The following is a 27,633-nucleotide window of genomic DNA, read 5'->3' on the forward strand; positions in this document are numbered from 1 at the left end:
TACAAATTCCTTACAGAAAGCAGCCGGAATTGAACCCTAATCTTACAGCTGTAAAGTATGACGCTAACTGCTATGCTACCATGTCACATGTTTTAGACATAAGGCACTGGGTGGAATTAAGCCATTCGGCTGACTTATTTCCCAGAACCTTTAACACCCTGACTAATCAAGAACCTATAAACCTCTGCTTTAAGTATACCCAATGACTTTACCTCCACAGCGCTCTGTGACAATAAAATCCACAGATTTATCACCCTCTGGCTAAATAAATTTCTCCTTATCTCTGTTCATAAATGAATATCCTTCTATTCTGAGGCTGTGCCCTCTGGTCCTAGCATCCCCCACCATAGGAAACATTCCCCCCCCCCCATTATTCTTCTAAACTCCAGTGAGCACAGGTCTTGGAGCTATCAAATGCTCCTCATTTTGACCTTTTCATTCCCAGAATCATTCTTATGAACCTCGTCTGGATCCTCTGCAATGCCAGCACATCTTTTCGTAGATAAGGGGCTCAAGACTGCTCGTGATACTCCAAGTGCAGTCTAACTTAGTGCCTTATAAAGCTTCAGTATCACATCCTTGCTCTTGTATTCCAGACCTCTTAAAATGAATACTAAATTGCATTTGTCTTCCTTACCACCAACTCAACCTGCAAGTTAACCTTTAGGGAATCCTGCGCAAGGACTCTCAAGTCCCTTGGCAGCTCTGATTTTTGATTTTTTTCCTTTCTTTTTAAAAATATGCCTTTACTCCTTCTACCAAAATGATTGATCATACACTTCCCTACATTATATTCGATCTGCCGTTTCTCTGTCCATTTTAAACGCAAAATTCTCTGCAGATGCCGGGGTCAAAGCAACACTCACAACACGCTGGAGAAACTCAGCAGGTCGGGCAGCATCCGTGGAAACGATCAGTCAACGTTTCGGGCCGGAACCCTTCGTCAGGACTGAAGAGGGAAGGGGCAGAGGCCCTATAGAAGGTGGGGGAGGGTGGGAAGGAGAAGGCTGGTAGGTTCCAGGTGAAAAACCAGTAAGGGGAAAGATAAAGGGGTGGGGGAGGGGAAGCAGGGAGGTGATAGGCAGGAAAGGTGAAGAAAGAATAGGGGAAAACACAATGGGTAGTAGAAGGAGGCCGAACCATGAAGGAGGTGATAGGCAGCTGGGGGAGGGGGCAGAGTGAAACTGGGATGGGGGAAGGGAGGGGGAGGGAATTACCGGAAGTTGGAGAATTCAATGTTCATGCCCAGGGGCTGGAGACTACCCTGACGATATATGAGGTGTTACTCCTTCAACCTGAGCTTAGCCTCATCCCGGCAGTAGAGGAGGCCATGTGTGAACATACCCGAATGAGAATGTGAAGCAGAGTTGAAGTGGGTGGCAACCGGGAGATCCAGTCTGCTGTGGCGGACGGAGCAGAGGTGCTCGACGAAGCGGTCCCCCAATCTGCGTCGGGTTTCACTGATGTAGAGGAGGCCACACCAGGAGCAGGACGGAGTTCCCTTGTCCTCAACTACCACCCCACCAGCCTCCGGATCCAGCACATTATCCTCCGCAACTTCTGCCACCTTCAAAAGGACCCCACAACTAAGCACATCTTTCCCTCTCCACCCCTCTCTGCTTTCCGCAGGGATCATTCCCTCTGCAACTTCCTGGTCCACACGTCCCTCCCCACGGATCTCCCACCCGGCATTTATCCCTGTAAGCGTAAGTGCTATACCTGTCCCTACACCTCCTCTCTTGCCACCATTCAGGGCCCCAAACGGTCCTTCCAGGTGAGGCAACACTTCACTTGTGAGTCTGTTGGGGTCACCTATTGCATCCGGTGTGGCCGGGTGAGTGTTTCTTTGTCCATTCTCCCAATCAAAGTCTTTCTGCAAACTCCCTGCTTCCTCAACACTACCTGCTCATCCACCTACCTTCAAATTGTCTACACACTTGGCCACAAAGCCATCAATTCCATAAGTTTTATATTCTAGCTTATATTTTCTCTTACTTATGACCTGCCCTTTAGTTCGAAGGATGTGGTAAGAAGAGTAAACTCTTCTTGGGCTTCCAGCCAGGTACAGGTATTGATTTTAGCGACATTTCAATGACAAACTCTGCCATCTTTATCAGGGCTGATGCCTAGGCATGTCTAATCTGGTGGTAAATATACCTCCATCGTCTGTCCCTTCTTATTGGTTAGTTCTCGTCCAACCAGGTTTCTGCTGTCCCACCTTGTTTACAATCGAATTCCAGTTCTTATTTAGAGTGAGACCTTCATCTTTGTTAAAATTTTTTTCCTGTAATTTTATTTCCATGGCTTCCTTCACCAGGCAGTCCCAAAAGCCATTGACATGGCACAGTAGTTTTGTGCTGTCCAAGTCAATCCTATGACCATTGCGAAAGCAAAGTTCAGCTACCGCCGATTTCTCCAGGTAACCCAAACAGATACACCTCCTCTTCCCCTCCTATCCCCTTTGGTTCAAGAGTCTGATCAGATGAAATGATAAAGATTTTGCAGCTCATAATGTGTAAATTCAACCCCATCATTGCTACCTCATCAAGATATCCAGTTCTGCCTTCTTGTCGTGTTTTCTCTTGAGCACATTTCCATTGTCCATTGATATTTTTCTAGTTGTGTCGGGAGTTCTGTGGTGGTTGTACTATGACAACGTGAATGATCCCAAAGTCGTCTTGCAAACAGAGATGGAAAACAGAAGAGCACTGCTGGGCTTCGCTATTGTTGCAACCATGATAACAGTAAGAACCCGAAGGCCAACCCCTTCAGGATTATCTTAAGTGATCAAGTTCAGCTTGTGTTTGGTTGAGGTTTATCTGAGAGCCAGTTGCCAGATTACTAGCTGCCTTAAACCTGCAATTGCCTATCAAGTTGGTGGGAACACCATACATTCAGTGGCCACTTTATTAGCTACACCTGCTTGTTAATGCAAATATCTAACCAACTAATCATTATACTCAAATGTATAAAAGCATGCAGATGTGGTCATGAGGTTCAGTTGTTGTTCAGACCAAACATGGGGGAAGAAATGTAATCGACGTGACTTTGACCATGGAATGATTGTTGGTGCTAAATGGGGTGGTTTGAGTATCTCAGAAACTGCTGATCTGGGATTTTCATGCACAACAGTCTCTGGAGTTTACAGAGAATGGTGAAATAAACCAAAAAAAACATCCAGTGAGAAGCAGTTCTGTGGGCAATAATACCTTGTTAATGAGAGAGGTCAGAGGAAAATGGATAGACTGGTTCTCACTGACAGGAAGGTGACAGTAACTCAGATAGCTACACGTTATAACTGTGCTGTGCAGAAGAGCATTTCTGAATGCACAACACGTCAAACTTTGATGTGGATGGACTACAGCAGTAGAAGACCATGAACATAGAGTGGCCAGCGTATAGGTACAGGAGGTACCTAATAAAGTGGCTGCTGAATATACATCCACCCATCTCCCTGTATACCTTTATGGTTTAGCTGCTATATTTAGTGTTTTTCCAAAGAATGAATGAATGAGGCTTCTTTTGTGTTCTCTATTCTCTTTACTTGGTTTCTGGGTGCACTTGAAACAATGAAAATTGAGTGATTATAAATGTTTGCTTCCTCAGACCTATTGATTAAACCAAACTGAGTTCTCTCCCGGACTTGTCTCTGGTGATGCATAGAATATAGGACAGCACAATACAAACCCTTTGGCCCACAATGTTGTGTCAACTCTTTAACCTACTCCAAGATCACTCTGACCCTTCTCTCCAGTTGTCTACCATCCACGTGCTTGTCTAAGAGTCTCTTAAAAGCCCCTAATCTGTCTGGCTCTACTTTCCTTTAATCACCTTAAAATTATGGCTCCACTATTAGCCATTTCCATCCTGGGGAGACTGTCTCTGGCTGTCCACATAATCTATATCTCTTATCATCTTGTACACCTCTTAACCTCCTTCACTCCAAATAGAAAAGCCATAGCTCTTTATCCACGTAGTAATTGAATAATGGTGACCTTTATTAAAAGGCTTCCTCATCTAAATACATTTTACTCAGCAGAGGCAGTGTCAAAATATGAAATCACAATACCCCAGCCAACCACCGCTGGTAATTTGCTTTCAGGAAGTTCTCTTTGCTACAGTAAACTCTGCCCTTCAAAATTAAAACAATTTTTTAAAATTTATTAAGATACAGCTTGGAATAAGCCTTTCCTGCACTTTGAGCTGCACCGACCAGCAATCCCCTGATTTCATCCTAGTCTAATTACAGGACAGTCTACAATAACCTATTAACTTACGGACTGGGAGGAAACTGGAGTACCCGGAGGAAACCCACACGGTCAAGGAGAGAACATACAAACTCCTTACAGCCAGTAGCGGGAATTGAACCCGGGCCGCTGCTACGCTGTAGCATTGTGCTAACCACTATGCTGCCATGCCCCCTCCCATTTTGCTGGCTAACTGATGAAATCACCTTTCACCTCCCTAATAAAGTGGTTCGTCTGTGACTTATTTTGACCAAATGCTTGGAATGCATGACTGCTGGAGGAAGTCCTAGAAACAGATCCAACAACATCACTTGACAGACACTTGGACAGGAGTATGGGTAGGAAAGCTTGAAAACAATGTGGGCCAAATGCAGGTAAATGGGATTAGTTTAGGTGGGAGTCTTGGTCAGTATGGATTAGTTGGACTGAAGGGCCTGTTTTCATGCTGCATGAATGCATGACTCAATGACTGTTTCCTTCCTGCCTTCCCATTTCACGCTTGGCACAGTGACAGCCTCCTCATCGCTGAGTGAGTCAGTAGGTGACGGGTTCAAGCCTCACTGCAGAAAACAAAACGCCAGTCTGGGAGGACTATGAAGGGACTCTCCATTAGCACACCTCTGTTCTGCAGGTGACAAGTGGACAGGAGCGCATGGCAGAAACTCAGCAAGAATTTAGAGTTGTCATAGTCAAAGAGTTATAGAGAACTACAGCACAGAAACTGGCCCTTTGGCCCATCTAGTCTGTGCCGAATTATTCTGCAAACATAGCCCTCCAAACCACTCCCATCCATGTACTTATCCAAACTTCTCTTTAAAAATTGAAAAAGTCCTCATCACCATTTCCACTGGCAGCTCATTCCACAATCTCACCACCCTCTGAATGAAGAAATTCCCCCTCATGATCCCTTTAAACTTTCACCTTTCACCCTTAACCTGACCTCTTTATTTGTCGTCACTTCATCTTCATGTCTGCAGCCAGCAGACTTCAAGTTCAAACTTGTTGTCATCTAACTGTACGTATATACGACCAAATGAAACAACCTTCCTCCGGACCCGCGGTGCACCCACAGTACATATATCATACACAGCACATACAGTAAAACAAAGTATTACCACAAGTAAGTTACTAAAATATAATTTAAAATGCATTTAGTGTGCAGCAGAGGCAAACAGTAAACAGCTCGCTGTCCTGGTAACGAATCTTCGGTGGTGGCAGGGAATTCATTAGTCTCACATTCTGGGAGAAGAAGCTGCTACCCAGTCTGACATTCCTCGTCCTGCTGCTTCTGTAATCCCTTCCTGATGGCAGTGGGTCGAAGAGAGTGGTAGGAATCTTCAACAATGCTACGGGCCCTTCATCAACAATACTGCTGGCAAATATCACAGAAGTGGGAGAGTAAGGGAGATCCTGTGGTTTTTACTGTCCTCTGTAGTGTCTTGTGGTCCGAGGCCTTCTGGACCACACAATGATGCAGCCTGACAGGATGCTCCCAATGGACACGCTCCTGTCGAAAGTTGTTAGAATGGGGCCGAGGAGCTTTGCACACCGTTCTCCTTAGCAAGTGTAGATGCTGCTGTACCGTCTTGACTAATGAGGAGGTGATGTGGGTCCAGGTTAGGTCGATTACTCAAAACCATGAATAATGAGTAAAGTCCCATTGGATTCACCTCAGAGAATGAAAAGGACTCTATATATTCAGCTTTTGTTGTTTATTTCTTGTGTGCTAAAAGACTTATTGTCCCTGTAGGTTATCGTCATAGTGCTAACCCTGGTGATGCGGAAAAAGATCAGTCTGACTATCCAGTTGTTCCAAATTGCCAGTAAGCTACTCCAAAACATCCCTCTGTTGCTACTCCAGCCACTGTGGACTTTCATTATCCTCGCTTTGTTCTGGACGTATTGGGTGGCCGTGCTTCTAAGTCTGGGCACTGCAGGTGGGTGGCATTGATTTCTGTTCATACCAGATAAACTCAACTCATCCTACTAGAGTAACTCACACAAAATGCTGCAGGAAGCAGGTCAGGCAGTATCCATGGAAATGGATAAACAGTTGATGTTTTGGGCTGTGACCCTTCACCAGGACTGGAAAGGAAGGAAGAAGATGCCAGAATAAAATGGTTGGGGTGGGAAAGGAGTACAAACTAGAAAGGAATATTTGGAGCCAACTGAGGAGGAGGGTGGGTGGATGGGGAAGGATGAAGTAAGAAACAAGGAAGTGATAGGTGGAGAATGTAAAAGTCTGAGAAGAAGGAACCTCAGATTCAGGGTTAGTATCTCTGGCATGTGTTGTGAAATTTGTTAACTTAGCAGCAGCAGTGCAATGCAATACATGATAATATACTTTTAAAGAGTAAATCAATTACAATAAGTATATATATGTATACAAAATAATTAAATTTAAAATAGTGCAAAAAGAGAAATAATATTTTTTTAAAAAGTGAAGTAGTGTTCATAGGTTCAATGTCCGTTTAGAAATTGGATGGCAGAGGGGAATCACTGAGTGTGTGCTTTCTAATGGTAACATTAGAAGAGGGCATGACCTGGGTGATAAGGGTTCTTAATAATGGATGCCGCCTTTCTGGGGCACTGCTCCTTGAAGATGTCTTTGATACTACAGAGCTTAGTACCCAAAATAGAGCTGACTAATCTTACAACTTTGTACAGCTTCTTTCAATCCTTTACAGTCGCCACACCCCCCCATACCAGACAGTGGCACAGCCTGTCAGACTGCTGTCTGCAGTACATCTGTAAAAGTTATCGAGTGTTTAGGTGACAAATGAAATCTCCTCAAACTCTTAATGAAATATAGCTGCTGTCTTGCCTTCTTTATAGTTGCATCAATATATTGGGACCAAGGTAGTTCCTCAGAGATCTTGACACCCAAGAACTTGAAATTGCTCACTCTGTCCACTTTTGATCCCTCTATGAGGATTGGTATGTGTTCCTTTGTCTTACCCTTCCTGAAATCTACAATCAGCTCTTTGGTCTTACTGACAAGTGCAAGCTTGTTGCTGTGATACTACTCAACTAGCTGGTATCTCTCGCTTCTGTATGCCCTATCGAGTTCATCTGAGATTCTGCCAACAATGGTTGTATGTTAAGTAAATTTATACAGTAGATGGTATTTGAGCCTATACCTAGCCACACAATCATAGATATAGAGAGAGTAGAGCAGTGGGCTAAGCACACACCCTTGAGATTCACCAGTGTTGATCATCAGCGAAGAGGAGATATTATTACCAAACCACACAGACTGTGGTCTTACGGTTAGGAAGTCGTTAATCCAATTGTAGAGGGAAGTACAGAGGCCCAGTTTCTGTAGCTTATCGATCAGGACAGTGGGAATGATGGTGTTAAATGCCGAGCTATAGCCAAAGAACAGCATCCTGACATACTGTAGGTGTTTCTATTGGAGAGGAGAGTGGACCATGGGAGAAAGGGAGGAAGGTAATAGGCAGATGAAGACAAGAGGTAAGAGGGAAGCCAGAATGGGAAATGGAAGAAGAAAGTGAAGGGGATTTTTTTTTTGATTTGCTGCTGCCTGTATTCAAACAGATCCATGTTAGCTTAGTGTAGAATTCCACTGGATGTGTTAAAAAGCCACATAACTTTTCAGTAGCTTACACCTGCCCCATTGCTGAGTGTGCATTAGTTGTTTAGAGTCATAGAGTAATGCAGCATGGAAGCAACCCTTCAGCCCGTCTTATCCATGCTGACCAAGATGACCATGTAAACTGTGGCCATGGTATGTTGGCGACACATGGGCTGCCCCAGCACATATTCTGACTATTTGCAATTGACCCAAACGATGCACTTGACTGTATGTTTCGATGTACATGTAACAAATAAATCTAATCTTTTGTTTTAAAAGATGCTTTAATTTATTTTTACTCCGTGCCCTAAGCAAAGAAGGCCAGCATACAAAACACCTTTACCACCAGTACACACAACACCACTTCCAGGGATCTTGAACTAATGAAATGTGTAATCCATTAACTTTATTTTCTCATTTCCCTGTGGATCCTGAACATTGACAGCAATTCCAGAATTTATTGTGTATCTTCCCCGCCCCCCCACATTGCCCTAGAGTTAGTGTTGGTGGATAACGATTTTAATTTCCTACTGTTTTTCTATTGAGGAGGAAGTTTCAGACTGTCGACCCAGTGATGGTGAAGGAACAGTGATATATCTTCAGCTGGGGATTGTGTGTGACTGGGTGGGGAACCTGCAGGTGGTGGTGCTGCTTTGCACCTGCTGGGTTAATGGGGAACGTGCAGGTGGCGGTGTTGGCTATGCACCTGCTGCCATTGGTAGGTGCTGCAGATGAAATGACGAGAACCAATATTTCTTAGTAGGGGATATTGTACCAATTAAGAAGACTGCATTCTCCTTAATTTTGTGTAGCAGACCATAAGATATAGGAGTAGCAATAGGCCACTTGGCCCATCGAATCTGCTCTGCTATTCCATTATGGCTGATTTATTATCCCTCTCAACTCTGTTCTCCCAATTTCTCCCAGAAACCATTGACGTCCTTACTAATCAAGAACCTATCAACCTATACTTTCAATATACCCAATGACTTAGCTTCCACAGCCATTTGTGGCAATAAATTCTATAGATTCCCCACTCTCTGGCTAAAGAAATTCCAGTGATTCTCACAGCTATCAGTTCTATGCCCCTTAGCACCCTGGCACTTGCAGAAATGGCATCCCCTTCTCTCAGTTCCTCCATCCTCGCCATATCTGCTCTCAGGATGAGGCTTTTCGTTCCAGAAAGAATGAGATCTCCTCCTCCTTAAAAGTAAGGGGCTTTCTTTCCTCCACGATCACCGCTGCCCTCACCCTCTTCTCTTCCATTTTGCGCACATCTGCCCTCACCCCACCCTCCCGATGCCCCACCAGGGATAGGGCTCCTCTTGTCCTCACCTACCACTCCTTTAGCCTCCACATCCAGCACATAATTCTCCGTAACTTCCGCCATCTCCAAAGGGATCCCACCACCAAGCACATTTTTCCCTCCCCCACTTTCTGCTTTCTGCAGGGATTGCTCCCTATGCAACTCCCTTGTTCATTCATCTTTCCCCACTGATCTCCCTCCTGGTACTTTTCCTTGCAAACGGAACAAGTACCACATATGCCCCTACACTTCCTCCCTCACTATCATTCAGGGCCCCAAATAGTCCTTCCAGGTGAGGGGACACTTCACCTGTGAGTCTGCTGGGGTCATCTACTATATCCAGTGCCCCTCCTGTATATTGGCGAGACCTGACGTAGTTTGCCGAGCACCTGTGCTCCATCCGCCAGTACAAAGTGGGATCCCCCGGTAGCCACCTATGTCAATTCTACTTCCCATTCCCATTCTGCCATGTCAGTCCGTGGCCTTCTCTACTGTCGTGATGAGGCCACACCCAGGTTGGAGGAGCAACACCTTATATTCCTTCTGGGTAGCCTCCAACCTGATGGCATGAACATTGATTTCTCGAACTTCCGGTGATTGCCCAAACCCCTCCTTCACCATTCACCATTCCTATTTCCCTGTCTCACCTTTTTCCTTCCTGCCCTTCACCCCATTCTGGTGCTCCTCCTTCCCTTTTCTCCATGGTCTTCTGCCCTCTCCTATCAGATTCCCCCTCCTCCAGCCTTTTATCCTTTCACTAATCAACGTCCCAGCTCTTTACTTCACCTCTCCCCCCGCCGCCCCCCCCCCACCCCCGGTTTCACAGATCACCTACAACCTTGTATTTCTTTCTCTCCCCCCACCCCCACCTTCTTGCTCTGACTTCTCATTTTTTTTACAGTCCTGATGAAGGGTCTCAGCCCAGAACGTCGACTGTTTATTCCTTTCCATCATCTTTCCTCCAGCATTTTGAGTGTGTTGCATGGATTTCCAGCATCTGCAGATTTCTTTGTGTTGAAGAAATTCCTCCTCATCTCTGTTCTAAAGGGATATCCTTCTATTTTGAAGCTGTGCCCTCTGGTCTTAGAATCTTTCACTTATAGGAAACACCTTCTCCATGTCCACTCTATCTAGGCCTTTAAATATGCAATAGGTTTCGATGGGATCACCTTTCATTCTACTAAACTTCTGCAAGTACTGACCCAGAGCCATCAAACGCTCCAAATACATTCCCAGGATCATTCTTGTGAAACTCCTCTGGACCCTCTCCAATGCCAGCACAACTTTTCCTGAATATGAGGCCCAAAACTGTTCACTTAAGTATCAGACTCTAACTATAGTTCAAAAGACTAAAACTCAGTCGTGAAATTGCTTGTAATGAGGATTGGGTCACTCGAGGACGTGAACTGTTTTGAATCCAGATGAGACTCCATTGCCAGTTCTCTGAAAGGGTTGTATGTGGGAGGCACTTGAGCAAGCCAAAACCATTTTCGAATGGCTGTGCTGTCACAGTGCACACTGACTGAATTTCAAATTTGGCTCTCTCTCAAGACACAACTGACATGGGAATTCGAATAAAGTTGTGCTGCTACAGTAGGTGGTATGTTCACAGGCTTGGGGCCAAGGGGCTGATTTCAGTAAGCCAGAAACTGTAAGAAAATCCCATTGTTTCAGACCATTATCATCACTTCAAATAAATTTCATTATATTTGACGGTGATAATACAATTTTAAAACGTTTTGAGGTTGTTTATCTGTTACACAGATGCAGTCCTTTCACACTTAGTACATTATTAAATTAATATTTGGGATTTATCAGGTTAGCTGGGTAACTTGTACACCTTAGTAACCATTAAAATAAGGGCCCCAGCTTCTATAATATTAACTGAGGTGGTGCTTGAATTGGGGTGAAAATGGTGACGTTGGGGAAAAGGAGTTTGAGGGAAAATACTTGACGCAACTAGAACCTGAAGCACAGAGCAATGTTCTGTCAGAATTAGGCTGTTCAGCCCAGCGCATCTGCTCCACCATTCCATCACAGTTAATTTACTATCTCTCTCAACCTGCCTTCTCCCCGTAACCTTTAACACCTTGACTAATCAAGAACTTGTCAAGCTCCACTTTAAATTTACTCAGTGACTTCGCCTCTGTGGCTGTCTGTGGCAATGAATTCTATCGATTCACTACCATCTGCTTCTAGAAATTCCTCCTCATCTCTATTCCAAAGGGATGTTCCTCTATTCTGAGCTGTGCCTTCTGGTCCAAAACTCACACACTACAGGAAACATCCTCTTCACATCCACTCTATCTAGGCCTTTCAATATTCGATAGGTTTCACTGAGATCCCCCCCTCGTTCTTCTGAACCCCAGCCAGTGCAGGTCCAGAGCCATCAAACGCACCTCATGCATTAATACTTTCTTTCCTGGAAATCATTTGTGTGACTCTCCTCTGGACCGTCTCCAATACCAGCATCTCCTTTCTTAGATAAGGAGTTCATAACTGCTCACAATACTCCAAGTGCAGTGTGACCACTGCCATAGAAAGCTTCAGCATTACATCCTTGCTTTAATATTCTAGTCCTCTGAAAATAAATGCTAACATTGCATTTGCCTTCCTTACCATCAATTGAATCTGCACAAGGATTCCAAGTTCCTTTGCACCTCTAATTTTTGAATTATCTCCCTGCTTAGAAAACATTCTACTCCTTTGTTCCTTGCACAAAGATACTCGTCTCTGCACCATCTTCCACCTGACCTTTCTTTGGCCATTCTCCCAGTCTGAGTCCTTCAGCAGACTCCCTGCTTCCTCAACACAACCTGCCTCTCCACCTATCCTTGTATCATCAGCAAACTTAGCCACAAAGCCATCAATTCTGTCATACAAATCCTTGACATACAACATGAAAAGAAGCAGAACCAACAGCGACCCCCTCGGAACACCACTAGTTACCGACAGCCAATCAGAAAAAGTCCACCTTTATTTCCACAATTTGCCTGCTTCCAGTCAGGCAATCTTCTGTCCATGTTAATACCTTTCCTGTCATACCATGAGCTCTTATCCTGATAAACCGGCTCATGGCGGCATCTTGTCAAAGGCCTTCTGAAAATCCAAGTGAATAACATCCATTGAGTCTCCTCCCTGTTATTTCCTCAAAGAATTCCAGCAGAGTTGTCAAGCAAGATCTCCCCTTAAGGAAACCAGGCTGACTTTGTGTCTCCAAGTACCCGAAACTTCATCCTTAATAATGTACTCTGACATCTTCCCAACCTCTGAAGTCAGGCTGACTTGCTCATAATTTCCTTTCTTCTGCCTCTTTTCCTTCTTAAATAGTGGAGTGACATTTGCAATCTTCCAGTCCAGTCCTCTAGAGCCATTCCAGAATCCGGTGATTCTTGAAAGATCATTACTAATGCCTCCACAATGTCTTTAGCTACCTCTTTCAGAACCTTGCAGAGTAGACCTTCTGGTCCTGGTGATTTGGTGAAAAGGCCACCTCTTGCCCTTTGCTCTTCTCTGATCCAAAGGAGTCTCAGAAACTCACCTTGGCCTGTTTGTCAAAGTCAAAGTAAATTTATTATCAAAGTTCGTATATGTCATCATATACTACCTTAAGATACAAATCATTGCAAGCATTAACAGGAAAATAAGGAAATACAATAGCATTTATGAAAGACTAAAAATAACAAAGACTGAAAAACAGGTAATGTGCAAAACAAGACAAACTGTGCAAATAATAAAGAAGTAATACATAAATAATACTGAGAACATGAGTTGTAGAGTGAAATTGAGTCCAGAATTTGTGGAGTTAGCTCTGTGTTGAGGTGTGTGAGGTTATCCACGTTGGTTCAGGAGCCTGATGGTTGTTGGGTAATAACTGTTCCGGTACCGGGAGGTGTAGGACGTTAGGTTCCTGTACCTCCTGCCCGATGGCAGCAGTGAGAAGAGAGCATGGCCTCGATAATGGAGTCCTTGTTGACGGATGTTGCTCTCTTGTGACAGTGCTGCTTGTAGATGTGCTCAATGGTGGGACAACTTTGTCTGAGATGGACTGGGCTCTATCTGCCACATTTTATTGACTTTTCCATTACTGGGCATTGATGTTTCCATACCAGACTATGAACTATGATGCAATCAGTCAGTATACTCTCCATTATAGAAGTTTGTTAAAGCTTTAGATGACATGCCAAATCTACACAAACTTCTAAGAAAGCAGAGGTCCCCTCACGCCTTCTTTGTGATGACACTTGTATGCTAGTCACAGGACAGATCCTCTGATATGGACAGCAAGGAATTTAAAGTTACTGACCCTCTTCATCTCTGACTTCCTGATGAGGACTGGCTCATATACCACTTGTTTCTTCTTCCTGTGGTCAACAATTAGCTCTTCAGCTTTGCTGACATTGAACAAGAGGTTGTTGTTGTGGCACCATTCAACCAGACTTTCACTCTCCCTCGTATATTCTGACTCGACATCACCTTTGATTTGACCTACAACTGTGGTGTTGTCAGCAAACTTAAATGTGGCATTGGAATTATTGGAGTTGTACTGACTGAGTTACTAAAGATGTTACTGGCTGAAACACTACTGGTACTACAATGGACATGGCTTTTTTTATTGTGATTGTTCTTTCTTGTAAAACAAATGTATAATTTGGCTTTTTTTGAGAATGCAGCTTATCTGAAGCTATATAAGACCATAAGACATTGGAGCAGAATTAGGCCATTCAGCCCATTGAGTCTGCTCCGCCACTCCATTGTAGCTCATCCCAGGTCCCACTCAACCCCAGACACCTGCTTTCTCACCATATCCTTTGATGCCCCGACCGATCAGGAAACTATCAACTTCCGCCTTAAATATACTCATAGACTTGGCCTCCACCGCAACCTGTGGTAGAACATTGCACAGATTCACTACTCTCTGGCTACAAAAATTTCTCCTTACCTCTGTTTTAAAGGATTGCCCCTCATTTTTGAGGCTGTGCCCTCTAGTTCTGGAGACCCCCACCAAAAGAAACGTCCTCTCCAAATCCACCCTATCTAGTCCTTTCAACATTTGGTAAGTTTCAATAAAATCCCCCCCGTATTCTTCTAAATTCCAGTGAGTATAGACCCAAAGCTCCCAAAAGCTCCTCATATGTTAACCCCTTCATTCCCATAATCATCCTCATGGACTTCCTCTGGACTCAAATGACAGCATGTCCTTTCTGAGATATGGGCCCAAAACTGTTGACAATACTCCAAGTGCAGCCTGACTAATATCTTATAAAGCCTCAGCATTATCTCTTTGCTTTTAAATTCTATCCCCCTTGAAATAAATGTCAACATTGCATTTTCCTTCTTTACCACAGACTCAACCTGTAAATTAACCTTCTGGGAGTCTTGCACAAGGACTCCTAAGTCCTTCTGCACCTCTGATGGTTGAACCTTCTCCCCATTTAGACAATAATCCATACTATTGTTCCTTTTACCAAAATGCATTATCACACATTTCCCAATACTGTATTCCATCTGCCAATTTTTTGCCCATTCTTCCAATTTGTCTAAGTCCTGCTGTAATCACATTGCTTCCTCAGCACTACCAACCCCTCCACCTATCTTCATATCATAGAACATAACATATAGAAATCTACAGCACATTACAGGCCTTTCGGCCCACAATGTTGTGCCGACCATGTAACCTACTATAGAAACTGCCTAGAATTTCCCTAGTGCATAGCCCTCTATTTTTCTAAGCTCCATGTACCTATCTAAGAGGCTCTTAATAGACCCTATTGTAACCACTTCCACCACCGTCACCAGTAGTGTATTCCACGCACCCACCACTCTCTGTGTGAAAAACTTACCCCTGACATCCCCTCAGTACCTATTTCCAAGCACCTTAAAACAATGCCCCCTTGTGTTAACTATTTCAGTCCTGGGAAAAATCCTCTGGCTATCCACACGATCAATGCCCCTCATCACCTTATACACCTCTATCAGGTCATCTCTCATCCCTTGTTGCTCCAGGGAGAAAAGGCCAATTGCACTCAACTTATTCTGATAAGGTATGCCCTAAAATCCAGGCAACATCCTTGTAAATCTCCTCTGCACTCTCTATAGTATCCACCTTCATTCTGTAGTGAGGTGACCAGAGCTGAACACAGTACTCCATGTGGGATCTGATCTATAATTTCTCAGTGTGGTATGGCAATTGTCCCATATCGGACTGCAAAGCAGTCCAGCTTGTGGTGAAAACTGCCCAGCGGATTATCGACACCCAATTGCCCACCATTGAGAACATCTACCATAAACGCTGCCTGGGCAGGGTGAAAAGCATTATCAAGGATGCATCTCACCCTAACCATGGACTTTTTACTCTCCTCCCATCCGGTAGGCGCTATAGGAGCCTCCGCTCCCGCACCAGCAGGCTCAGGAAGAGCCTCTTCCCTGAGACTGTGACCCTGCTGAACCTCATATCACAGCACTAAGCTGTATTGCACCCATATTGTGCTGTCTCAATACATTTATATTTGTGTGCTGTAGCACTTACTTTTTATTCCCAGTTATTTTGTAAATAACACTATTCTTTTGCTCTTTTGGTCAGATGCTGATTGCATTTCATTGGTTTTGTATCTGTACTCGGCACAATGACAATAAAGTTGAATCTAATCTAATCTAATTCCATTATCTAAATCATTGACAAACAATGTGATAAGTAGCGGTCCCAATACTGACCCCTGAGGAACACCACTAGTCACTAGCAGCCAACCAGAAAATGTCCTTTTTATTCCGACACACTGCCTCCTGTCTGTCAGCCATTTCTCTCTCCATACCATATCTTTCCTGTAATACCATAGGATTTATCTTGTTAAGCAGCCTCATGTGTGGCACCTTATCAAATGTCTTCTGAAAATCCAAGTAAATGGCATCAACTGCCTCTGCTTTGCGCATCCTGCTTACTATTTCCTCGAAGAACTATAACAGATTTGTCAGACAAGATTTCCCTTGATAGAAGCTATGCTGACTTTGACTTATTTTATCATTACTCTCCAAGTACCTTGAAACCTCATCCTTAATAATAGACTCCAACATATTCCCAACCACTGAGGTTAGGCTAACTGGCCTATAATTTCCTTTATTTTGCCTTCCTCCCTCCTTAAAGAGTGGAGTAACATTTGCAATCTTCTAGTTCTCTGGGACCATGCCAGAATCAACTGATTCTTGAAAGATCCATTATCACTTCAGCAACCTCTCTCAAGACTCTGGGATGTAGTCCATCTGGTCCAGGTGACTTATCCACCTTAAGACCTTTGAGTTTGCGTAGCATTTTTTTGTTTGTAATAGCAATGACACTCACCCCTGCTTCTTGACATTCACGGACCTTGGCACACTGCTAGTGTCTTCCACGGTAAAGACAGATGCAAAGTTTATTTGCCATTTCTTTGTCCCCCATTACTACCTCACCAGCATCATTTTCCAATGGTCCAATATTTATTCTCACCTCCCTTTTACTCTTTGTATAACTGAAAAAAAACTTTTGGTATCCTGCTTTATATTATTGGCTAGTCTGCCATCATATTTCATCTTTTTACTTATTATAGCTTTTTTTGTTGCCTTTTGTTGGATTTGAAAAGATTCCCAATCATCCAAGTTCCCACTCACTTTTGCTACCTTATATACCCTTTTCTTGGCTTTTATGCAGTCCTTAACTTCCTTTGTCAGCCATGGTTACCTTGCCCTGCCATTTGAGAACTTCTTCCTCTGTGGGACATATATACCCTTGTGAACTATTCCCAGAAACTTCAGCCATCTCTGCTCTGCCGTCATCCCCGCCAGTATCCTTTTCCAATCCGCCTGTGCAAGCTCCTGTCTCGTGTCTCTATAATTCCTTTTATTCTATTGCAATACTGATACATGTGACTTATGCTTCTCCCTCTCAAATTGTAGTATGAATTCAATCATTTTATGATCACTGCCTCCTAAGGGTTCCTTGACATTAAACCCTCTAATAAGAGCTGGGTTATTACACAACATCCAATCTATGATAGCTTTTCCCCAAATAGGCTCAAGCACAAGCTGCTCTAAAAATCCATCTTGCAGGCACTCAATAAATTCCCTCTCTTGTGATCCAACAGCAACCTGATTTTCCCAGTCCCCTTGCACATTGAAATCCCCTATTACAATTCTGTCATTGCCCTTATTGCATGCCTTTTCAAGCTCCCTTTGCAATCTTGCCTCTATATCTTGGCTACTATTTTGAGGCCTATATATGATTCCCATAATGTTTTTTTTACCCTTGCAGTTTCTTAACTTCACCCACAGAGATTCAACATTCTCTGACCCTATGTCACCTCTTCTAAGTATGTAATTCCATCTCTGAGCAACAGAGCCACACCACCACCTATGCCTGCCTGCCTATCCTTTCAATACAGAGTATATCCTTTAACCCTTTGCTCTGTCTGCATTTGTACCCAATCATTGGCTTGTCCTTCCTTAAGTTCATGTTACACCAGTCATCTACTTGTAAACCTGCTGGCTCAACCTCAGCTCTATCATACTGGTTCCCATCCCCCTGCCATATTAGGTTAAACCACTCTCAACAGCTCTAGTAAATCTGCCCACAAGAATATTGGTCCCCCTTGGATTCAAATGCAACCTGTCCCTTTTGTACAGGTCCCACCTGGCCCAGAAGAGGTCCCAATTATCCAGAAATCTGAATCCCTGCCCGCTGCTCCAATTCTTCAGCCAAGCATTTATCTGCTACTTTATTCTAATCCTATCCTCACTGTAGCGTGACACTGGCAGCAATCCCAAGATCACTGCCTTTGAGGTCCTGATCCTCAGCTTCCTTTCTAACTCCCTGTGTTCTTTTTTCAGGACCTCCTCCTTTTTCCTTCCCACGTCATTGGTACCAATATGTACCACGACTTCTGACTGCTCACCTTCTCTTTTCAGGATATTGTGGACGCGTCCAGAACATCTCGAGCCCTGGTACTTGGGAGGCAAACTACCTTCTGTATTCCTTTTCATGTCTATAAAATCGCCTATCTGTCCCCCTGACTATAGAGTACCCTATTATTGCTGCCATCCCCTTCAGTTCCCTACCCTTCCAAGCCACAGGGCCAGACTCTGTGCCAGGGGTATGGGCACTGTTGCTTCCCACAGTATTCAAAATGGAGTACTTATTGTTGAGAAGGACGGCCACAGGGGTGCTCTCCATTATCTAGCGTTCTCCCTTCACTCTCCTGACAGTTCTCCTGTCCCAAGTAGCCCTGGGGTGACTACCTCCCTGTAGCTCCTGTCTATCGCTGTTTCGCTTTCCCTACAGGCCGAAGGTCATCGAGCTGCAGCTCCAGTTCACTAACACGGTCTCTAAGGAGCTGCATCTCAATGAACCTGGTGCAGATGTGTCTAGCGGTGAGGCTGGGAGTCTCCTGGAAATCCCACATCTGACACCCAGAACAGAACACTGGCTCTGTAGACATACCCCCTATTCTCTCTGGAGTTAAACAAGAAATAAGGAATTAACTTACCTGTTGAGCCAATGCCTTACCATCTGACGATGACCACTCTGACGACGACTGCTCCACTAGGAGGTACCTCTCTTTTGTAGAGACTGGGTTTTTAAAAGCTCTTTGACGGACTTGCATGGGAACGCTCCTGTTGCATCTGCACAATACTCCAATTAATGACTCCCATCGGAAAAAAAATGTACCTGTGATGCTGCTGCAAGTAAGTTTCTCATTGCACCTGTGCATATGCGTACTTGTACACATGACAATGAACTTGACTTTGACTGTGATCTAGTGTGTCCAGGGATGTGTTACTTTTTCTGATTCAGTTGCAAGTCTTATTTGATAAATGTCTTGTGAAGCATTGTGTGAGAGTTTTCCATACAAGTCTATTTTGGCAAAAGAAAGCATAGTATCTAGTTTAGAGCTCTGAGATTCAGTGTCCTGGTGCATCACCTGAAAACAATTAATGCGGGTAATCAGGAAAATTAACAATCTTCGGCTTGTTGGTACTGAATATGAAAGTAGGGAAGTTGTGGTTAAAGATAAAGATTAACTATTTGTCACATGTACACCAAAACATACGGTGAAATGTGTCGTTTGTGTCAAGTATGTACAGCAAGTAGCCCGCATGTATCGCCATGCACCAGGGGCCAACATAGCATGCCCACAACATATATGCCCACAACCTAACTTCAACATCTTCAGAGTGTGGAAGAAAACCGGAACACTGGAAGGGAACCAGCATGGTCCTGGGAAGAACATTCAAGCTCCTTACAGACGACAGTGGGCATTCCATCCCGATCTTACGGCTGGGGCTGTAAAGTGTAACGCGAACCACTGCACTTCTGTATTTATTTATACAGGCCACTGGAGAGACCACATGTATAGTATTGAGCATGGGATTGGTTTTCTTATTTTAAAAAGAATATTAGTGAATTGAAAGCAGTTCAGAGACTGCCTACTAATGTTTGAAATGGGTGGCTTGTCTTATGAGGAAAAGTCGGATGTTATTTATTGGAGCTTAAAAGTGTGAGAAGTGACTTAATTGACTTGGAGAAGATCCTGAGGAGTTTTGGCAGAGAGGCTCCTCATCTAAGAAAAGACGTGCTGGCATTGGACAGTGTTCAGAGGAGGTTCACAAGGATGATTCCGTGAATGAAAGGGTTTTTATACAAGGAACATTTGATGGCCCGGGGTCTGTACTCACTGGAATTTAGAAGGATGGGGGGATCTCATTGAAACCTTTCAAATGTTGAAAGGCCTAGACAGAGTAGATCTGGAAAGGAAGTTTCCCATGGTAGTGGAGTCTAGGACAAAAGGGCACTGCCTCAGGATAGAGGGGCATCCATTTAAAACAGAGATGCAGAAAGTCCAAGGACATCTTTCAATGCTAACACAACTCATTTGCCTGAGTTATCAAATGTGAAGGGAATGGGAATGCCTTTAGTTACAGTCAGTATGCAACACAAATCCAAACTTCCTTAGAGTAATAGCTACAACTAGCAATAATACTGGTGCAACTCAAGGATGCGTGCTTAGGCCACTGTTCTACTCTCTCTATGTGTGGCTAGGCCCAGCTCAAATTTATAAATTTGCTGATGACACAACTATTGTTTGCAGAATTTCCAATGGTAACAAGAAGGCATACAGGAGCAAGATAGATCAGCCAGTTGAGTGGTGTTGCAATAGCAATCTTGTACTGTTTTGCCATTTGAGTATTTCTTTGTTTTTGGAACACATTAATCCTGCACCTTCCTCATTTTTCCCAGAAACTCAAGCCATTGCTGCTCTGATGTCATCCCTGCCAGCATCTCCTTCCAATTTACTTTGGCCAACTCCTCTCTCATACCACTGTAATTTCTTTTCCTCCACTGATACACTGCTGTGTCAGACTTTACTTTCTCCCTGTCAAATTTCAAGTTGAACTCAATCATATAGTCTCCTTGGGGTTCCTTTACCTTAAGCTCCCTAATAGCCTCTAGTTCATTACATAACACCCAATCCATTATTACTGATCCCCTAGAAGGCTCAACGACAAACTGCTCTAAAAAGGTAGGCGTTCAACAAATTCACTCTCCTGAGATCCATTACCAACCTGATTTTCCCAATCACCTGCATGTTAAAATCTCCCATGACTATCATAACATTGCCCTTTTTTATTTCCCATTGTAATCTGTAGTCCACATCCCAGCTAATATTTTGAGGTCTGAATATAACTGCCATCAGGGTCCTTTTACCTGTGCACTTTCTTAACTCAGCCAACAAGGTTTCAGCATTTTCCAGTCTTATGTCACATCTTTCTAATGATTTGACGCCATTCTGTCCCAGCAGAGCCCTTCTGCCTACCTTCCTATCCATCCTTTACAATGTGTAACCTTGGACCTTCAGCTCCCAGCTCCAGCTATCCTACAGCCACAATACCAGACAGTGATGCAACCTGTAGAAGTGTGCGCGAGTCTTTGGTGACGTACCGAGTCTCTGCAAACTCCTGATGAAATGTTGCTGCTGTCCTGCCTTCTTTGTAATTGCATCAATATGTTGTACCCGGGACAGGTCTTCACAGATGTTGGCACCCAGGAACTTGAAACTGCTCACGCTGTCCATTTCTGATCCATCAATGAGGACTGGTGTGTGTTCCCTCAACTTCCCCTTCCACAATCAATTCCTTGGTCTTACTGACGTTGGGTGCAAGGTTGTTATTACAACACCACTCAACCAGCTGATCTATCTCACTCCTGTATGCTTTCTTGTCACCATTGGAAATTCTGTAACCAATAGTTGTGTCATCAGCAAATTTATAGATGGTGTTTGAGCAGTGCCTAGCCCCAGATAGAGAGAGTAGGGCAATGGGCTAAGCACACATCCTTGAGGTGCACCAGTATTATTGCTAGTTGTAGCTATAATTTTAAGGAAGTTTGGATTTGTGTTGCATACTGACTGTAACTGAAAGGTATTCCCATTCCCTCCACATTTGATAACTCGGGCAAATGACTTGAGTTGGCACTGAAAAATGTCCCTGGGATTTAGTAACAGTGGTCTCTGCCTGAGTCCACCAGATGGCGCTCTTGTGCAGCCTGTCAGAATCTGTAAGTGCTGATGTTAACAGATCCATACAAAAGATTCTTCCAGCCCATTAGAAAAATTACTATAAACTGATGTGTTAGAACTGCCAGCAATTTCAAACCTTACCTGATAATTTTAATTCTGTTCATGCCTAATTACGTTGGACTTATTTTCAATATAATTGGGAATGAGTGGAAGTAAAATAAATGTCAGTTCTCTCTCCCCTCAATACGTCTTGCAAAGTTGACCGCATTATTCATATCTGCCCCATATCACTTGTTTGTACACTATCTTTGTCTATTATCTCCTCCTCTCTTTCATACTCTTTCTCTCCTCTTCCTCTCCCTCCCCTCCCTGTGTCTTCCTCCCTGCCTCTCCATCTATTATGTTTGTTCTTGATAAAAGACAAACTTTGCGTGGATTTTCAAACACTAGCACATTTATTAACAGTCATAATGGCTTTAGCTCCACACTTGAGTGCATGCTACCAGTTCACCAACATCACCTCCAGTTCTGGGTGAACAAGCTGCGTTGCATACATAATAACACATCTTCCCCCTTTAAAGAAAACAAACACAATAGTATGTCCTCATAAACCTGCAAAACACAATCATGCTTTCCAACAAAGATATTTACATTAACTTCAATTGTAATAAGCGAATCCAGAACATTCACTCAGCAACTCTCAGTCAGTCTCTAAGGTGGCTTGATGATCCTTTTAGTCTCTACAAATATATTTCTTTCACTTTCTGTGTTAATATTAGTGTCTTTTTGAGAACTCTGAACAATGAGTTCATTTTTCCCACCTGCTGGCCCCTTTGGTGTACGGACAGGTGATGTGTCACAGCTCTGAGTTGGAGCTTATGGTTATAAATCCACACAGTTTCTTCTCAAAGTTGTTCCACCCTCCATCTGAATCTGGTAGGAATGTGGAGCAATTTTCTCTTGCACATATTCTTACGTGGACTATGTGCCAGAATCATGATCTTGGATTCACACTTGATCTCCAGATTTCAGGACTGGTAGGCCTTTCACAGACTTGTCGTGATACCATTTCTTTCCCTTTCTCCTTAGCCAATTTGTCCTTGTGTGATCCTTTAGGTGTCAATGAGTTTTCGTGGACCGGAAGGTTAGTGTGTATGTATCATCCCATCAGAATTTGGGCTGATGAAAGGCCATTCTGCAGTGGTGCACTTCTGTAAACATCAGACTTTTGTGGAAGTCCTCTTGTTCATCTTGTGCCTTCTATCATGAGGCCCTTCCCTATCTTGACTGGACACTCTGCTAGGCCATTAGATTTTGCGTGAAGTGAGCTTGAAATTGTATGTTGAAACCCCCAGTCGTTGGCAAAGGACTCAAACTCACAGCTCGAAAATTGTCTGATCTCACTTTACGTGCAACTGCATGCCTCACAAACCCAGCTTTCAGGAAGGTAATGACCACTTTGCTGGATGTTGATTGCAGTGCGTAAATGGAAAAAGTAGTCAGTTACAACAATGTGACTCTACCCATTACAATCAAACAAATCCACTCTAATTTCGACGTACAGCCTGTCTGGTACAGGTGTGGTGTAAGTGGTTCTACTTGCCACTTTAGTCTAGGTAAGGCATATTTCACATGAAACAGTGGTCTGGCTGATGTCTTGGTTCATTCCTGGCCAGAACATCACTTCACGAACTCTTTGTTTACATTTCTCTTCACCAAGGTGCCCTTCATGAATCTGGGGCAATTCCTTGTGTATCACAAACCTTTTCCCTCGAAAGACCATATCTTCCACTATTGGCAGTTCAGCTCTCCCTGCCCAGTACTCCAGAAAACACATTGGGCAGCTGTTCTTAGTTGCTGGCTATCCTTTCTGTATTGTCTCTTTGAGTACTTTTATTGATTCATCTGTCCCTGCTGCTGTCCTAACCTTCTCTATTCTATCAGGAGATACAGGAATAGAGGTTACAATCATGTGAACCTAGGCCTGTATATTAGTGTAATCTCTTGGTCACTCTTTTCTTTCTTGTTGACTGATCGAGAGAACCCATTAGCAGCAGATGTATATTTTCCTGGTGTGTAGATCATCTTCACGTCATACTTCTGCAGCCTTGTCCACATGTGCTGTGTCATCATGGGACAGGTATTCAGTGGTTTGGACATAATTGAGACTCGTGGTTTATGATCTGTCTTCATTTCGAAGCTTGTCCAAAGATATACTGATGGGATTGTTTGCATGCATTTGTGCTGGTGAGAAACTCTTTCTCTATCTGTGCGTAATTGGCTTCCGTACATGTTAAAGCCCCGATGCCATGTGTCATCATCCTGCTGTAACAGTACCGCTCCACGGCTGCGCCAGGACACATCAGACAAGGTTCTAGTACACCCATCTGGATTATATAACTTCAGCATGGTCTCTTCAGTTAGCTTCCTTTTCAGCCTCTGGGAGCACTTTTCTTGCTCATGAGACCAAATCGACCCATTTTGCTGCTCGACGAGTGACCTAAGTGGTGCTGACACAGCAGATAGTCGAGTGATGAACTTGGCCAGGTACATCATCCTCCCCAGGAAACGTCTCACCCCCTCTTTATTTTGGGGCCTCTCCATGTTCTCAATGGCTGATGTCTTTCTTGGGTCTCACTCTCTCTTCTGATATGACATCTCCTATAAAAGTCAGTGTCTTAACACCAAACTCACATTTCTCATTATTTAATTTCAAATTGACATTCCATGTCACATCAAGCACTTGTCACAGTCATGCATCATGTTCTTCCTTGGTGGACCCCCAAACACTGATGTCATCCATCATAAGATAAAATAAAACTTTATTTATCTTGGAAATTATTGTTGCAAGGTTGCTCAGTCAGAAATATATACTTTAAAATACCAAATGTAAGCATTGAGGTACAAAAAGAATACAAAATATGCATTAAAAAGTAATAGTGCAAAATGCAGTTATGCCATGAAGCCATATACTTAATGAGGAGGAGTTGTGGAGTCGTATAGCCACAGGGAGAAAGGATCTCCAGTAGCGTTCAGTGGTGCCCCTCGGTGGAATCAGTCAGTTACTAAAGATGCTCCTCTGTTTGTCCAGTATGCCATGGAGGGGGTGAGAGGGATTGTCCATAAGGCTCTGTAGCTTCTCCAGCATCCTCCTCTCAGACACAACCTACAGGGAATCCAGTCCCACCCCCAGAACAGAACCAGCCTTCCTGATGAGCTTATCGATCCTCTTGGCGTCAGCTGCTCTCACCCTGCTGCTCCAACGGACCACAGCGTAGAATAGAATGCTGGCCACCACTGAGTCGTAGAACATCTGCAGCATAGCACTGCTCAGGGAGTGCAGTCTGCTCTGTCCCTTCTTGAACAGAGCCCCTGTGTTTTCAGTCCAGTCCAGTTTATTGTCCGGGTCAGTTCCCAAGTATTTGTAGTCCCGGACGACTTCCACATCCGTACCCTTGATGGAAATGGGAATGCCAGGTGTTTTCACCTTGCTAAAGTCCACCACCAACTCCTTTGTCTTAGTGATGTTGAGCTGCAGGTGATTCAGCCCACGCCACTCAACCAAGCTGTCCACCACTCTTCTGTACTCACCCTCTTGACCCTGGCTCATACAGTCCACAACTGCTAAATTGTCCAAAAACTTCTGCGGGCGGAAGGACTCCAAGTTGTATCTGAAGTCCGAAGTGTAGACGGTGAACAGGAAGGGGGACAGGACAATCCCCTGAGGTGCCCCTGTGCTGCTAACCACTGTGCCCAGGTGAATCTGTTGTCTATGGATGATTACAAGACTCTCAAAGTAAAAAGCAAGATTTACCCAGTGAAGTTAAAAGTGACAGGCTATACTAGAGAGAATGTTCCAGTATGGGGGGTGGGGGCTGTATCATCACCTTCAAGCACAAGGGGCAGCACCTAAAGGCACAGCTACTGATTGTTGGAAAAAGAATACAGCCATTATTAGGTCTGACTAAATGTGAAAGGCTCAGCCTGGTGGAAAGAGTTTCCATAGTGGCTTCACAGACTAAAGATAACCACAATTCACTTACGGAAGAGTATGCAGATGACTTTGAGGGGCTCGGATGCTTAACTGGTGTATGCAAAATTCATGTAGATGAGACAGTTTCTCCAGTAGTCTATGCGTGCAGTAAAGTTCTGTTTGCACTTAGATACAAACTCAATCAAGAACTAGCATGCATGGAACGGATAAATGTCACACAGAAAATCGAAGAACCAACAGATTGGGTGAGCTCTCTGGTCATTGTGCAAAAGAAAAGTGGAGCATTTTGGGTATGTCTAGACCCAAGGGATCTCAATATAGTCTTCAAGAGAGAACATTTTAAACTGCCAACACAGGAAGAGATCATGTCCCAGTTTTCAGCGTTGCACACTGAGAACTGAAGTTCTTTATTATGTACACACATAATAGCACACCTCCTTCCTCTATTAATCTCTGTCTTGAATATACTGACGCCATCTGTCCATCTCTGGAGATGTTCAGGTTTGCTACTCTCTTGATGAAGAAAATTCTTCTCACCCACCGTTCCAAGAATTGTTTTGGTGAACCTTTGGTGAACCCTCTACTGCAAGTAGATCCTTCAAAAAGGAGGACCAAACCAGCACACAGTATTCCAGATGTGGTCTCATCAGAGCCTTGTTTAATTGGTATAAGATGTCTTTTCTGTTCCACTCTAATCCCAAAGGCCATAATACCATTTACCTTCCTAGCTATGTGCTACACCTGCATATTAACTTCTAGTGATTCTCAGAACAGAGTCTGGATCTCTCTTAAACATCAACATTTTTAAATTCTTCAATGTTTAAAGGTAATCCACGCCGAACAGTTTGGGTGCTACGGTGGCCCAGCGTTTAGCGTGACACTATTACAGCTCGTGACGTTCCAGCATGCACAGGTTCAATTCCAGCGCCATCAGTAAGGGGTCTGTACATCTTCCGTATTATAGCGGCAAAATTGATCCAAAATCAAAACAATTGCCACCTGCCTACAACCCCAGATGGAGATGTTATACCTGCCTGACACGCCCACAGCTCCAAGGAATAATCCAAAGAGTCAAGTCCCTTATTCTGATTCTCCATTCCCTATTCTGACCCTTTATATGTCTTATTAGCAATTAGCAAACATACAATTAAGCATTATTGAGCGTTATCTCAGCGGTCGGCAAAGGTATGACCTCAGCCGTCCCAAGCTACAAACTGCCCTGAAATAAGCATGAATTCATAATTTATTCCCTTTGCTTTTACCATGCCCCCACTAATGTGACTAGTTGCTATAGTACACATAATAAACACAGAATACACGGCTCCTACACCCGTGGAATACGTGGGTTTTCCCCCGGTGCTCTGATTTCCTCCCACAGTCCAAAGACATAGCGGGTAGGCTAATTGGTCATTGTAAATTGTCCCGTGATTAGGCTAGGGTTAATCGGGTTTGTCGGGGGTTGCTGGGGTAGCGTGGCTCGAAAGGGAACACTCTGCGCTAAATCATAAAGTAAAATAACCCACATTTCTCTGTCTTCCATTAAAATGGATGATCCATATTTTCAATATAATCATACAGCATGTAAAAAGGCCTTTGGCCCAACTGGTCCCCGCTGACAAAGATTCCCTTCTCAGCTAAGCAACACACGCAAAATGCTGGAGGAACTCAGCAGGCCAGGCAGCATCTAGGAGAAGAGCACAGTTGACGTTTCGTGCCAAAGCCCTTCGGCAGGGCTGAGTTCCTCCAGCATTTTGTGTGCGTTGCTCGGATTTCCAGCGTCTGCTAAGCTTCTTAGCTAGTCCCAGTTGCCAGTGTTTCGCCCATATCTCTCCAGACCAGGGCTTCCCAGCCTGGGATCCGTGGACACCTTGCTTAGTGGTGTTGGTCCATGGCATCAAAAAGGTTGGGAACCCCTGCTCTAAACCTTTGCTATCCATGTACCTGTCAAA

At 43.9% G+C, this 27,633-nt stretch overlaps 1 protein-coding gene across 2 annotated transcripts in view; it reads left to right on the plus strand.

The window, feature by feature from the left end:
• Positions 1-27,633, plus strand: part of LOC140205797 (choline transporter-like protein 3) — a 159,434-nt gene that overhangs the window by 80,686 nt on the left and 51,115 nt on the right. For both annotated transcript variants that reach the window (XM_072273486.1, XM_072273487.1), the window contains exons 8-9: positions 2,620-2,744; positions 5,998-6,184. In XM_072273486.1, coding sequence (XP_072129587.1) covers positions 2,620-2,744; positions 5,998-6,184 — 312 coding nt within the window. The remainder of the gene's footprint in view (positions 1-2,619; positions 2,745-5,997; positions 6,185-27,633) is intronic.

Source organism: Mobula birostris, chromosome 12 (genome assembly GCF_030028105.1).
Source record: "Mobula birostris isolate sMobBir1 chromosome 12, sMobBir1.hap1, whole genome shotgun sequence".
Classification (NCBI taxonomy): Eukaryota; Metazoa; Chordata; class Chondrichthyes; order Myliobatiformes; family Myliobatidae; genus Mobula; species Mobula birostris.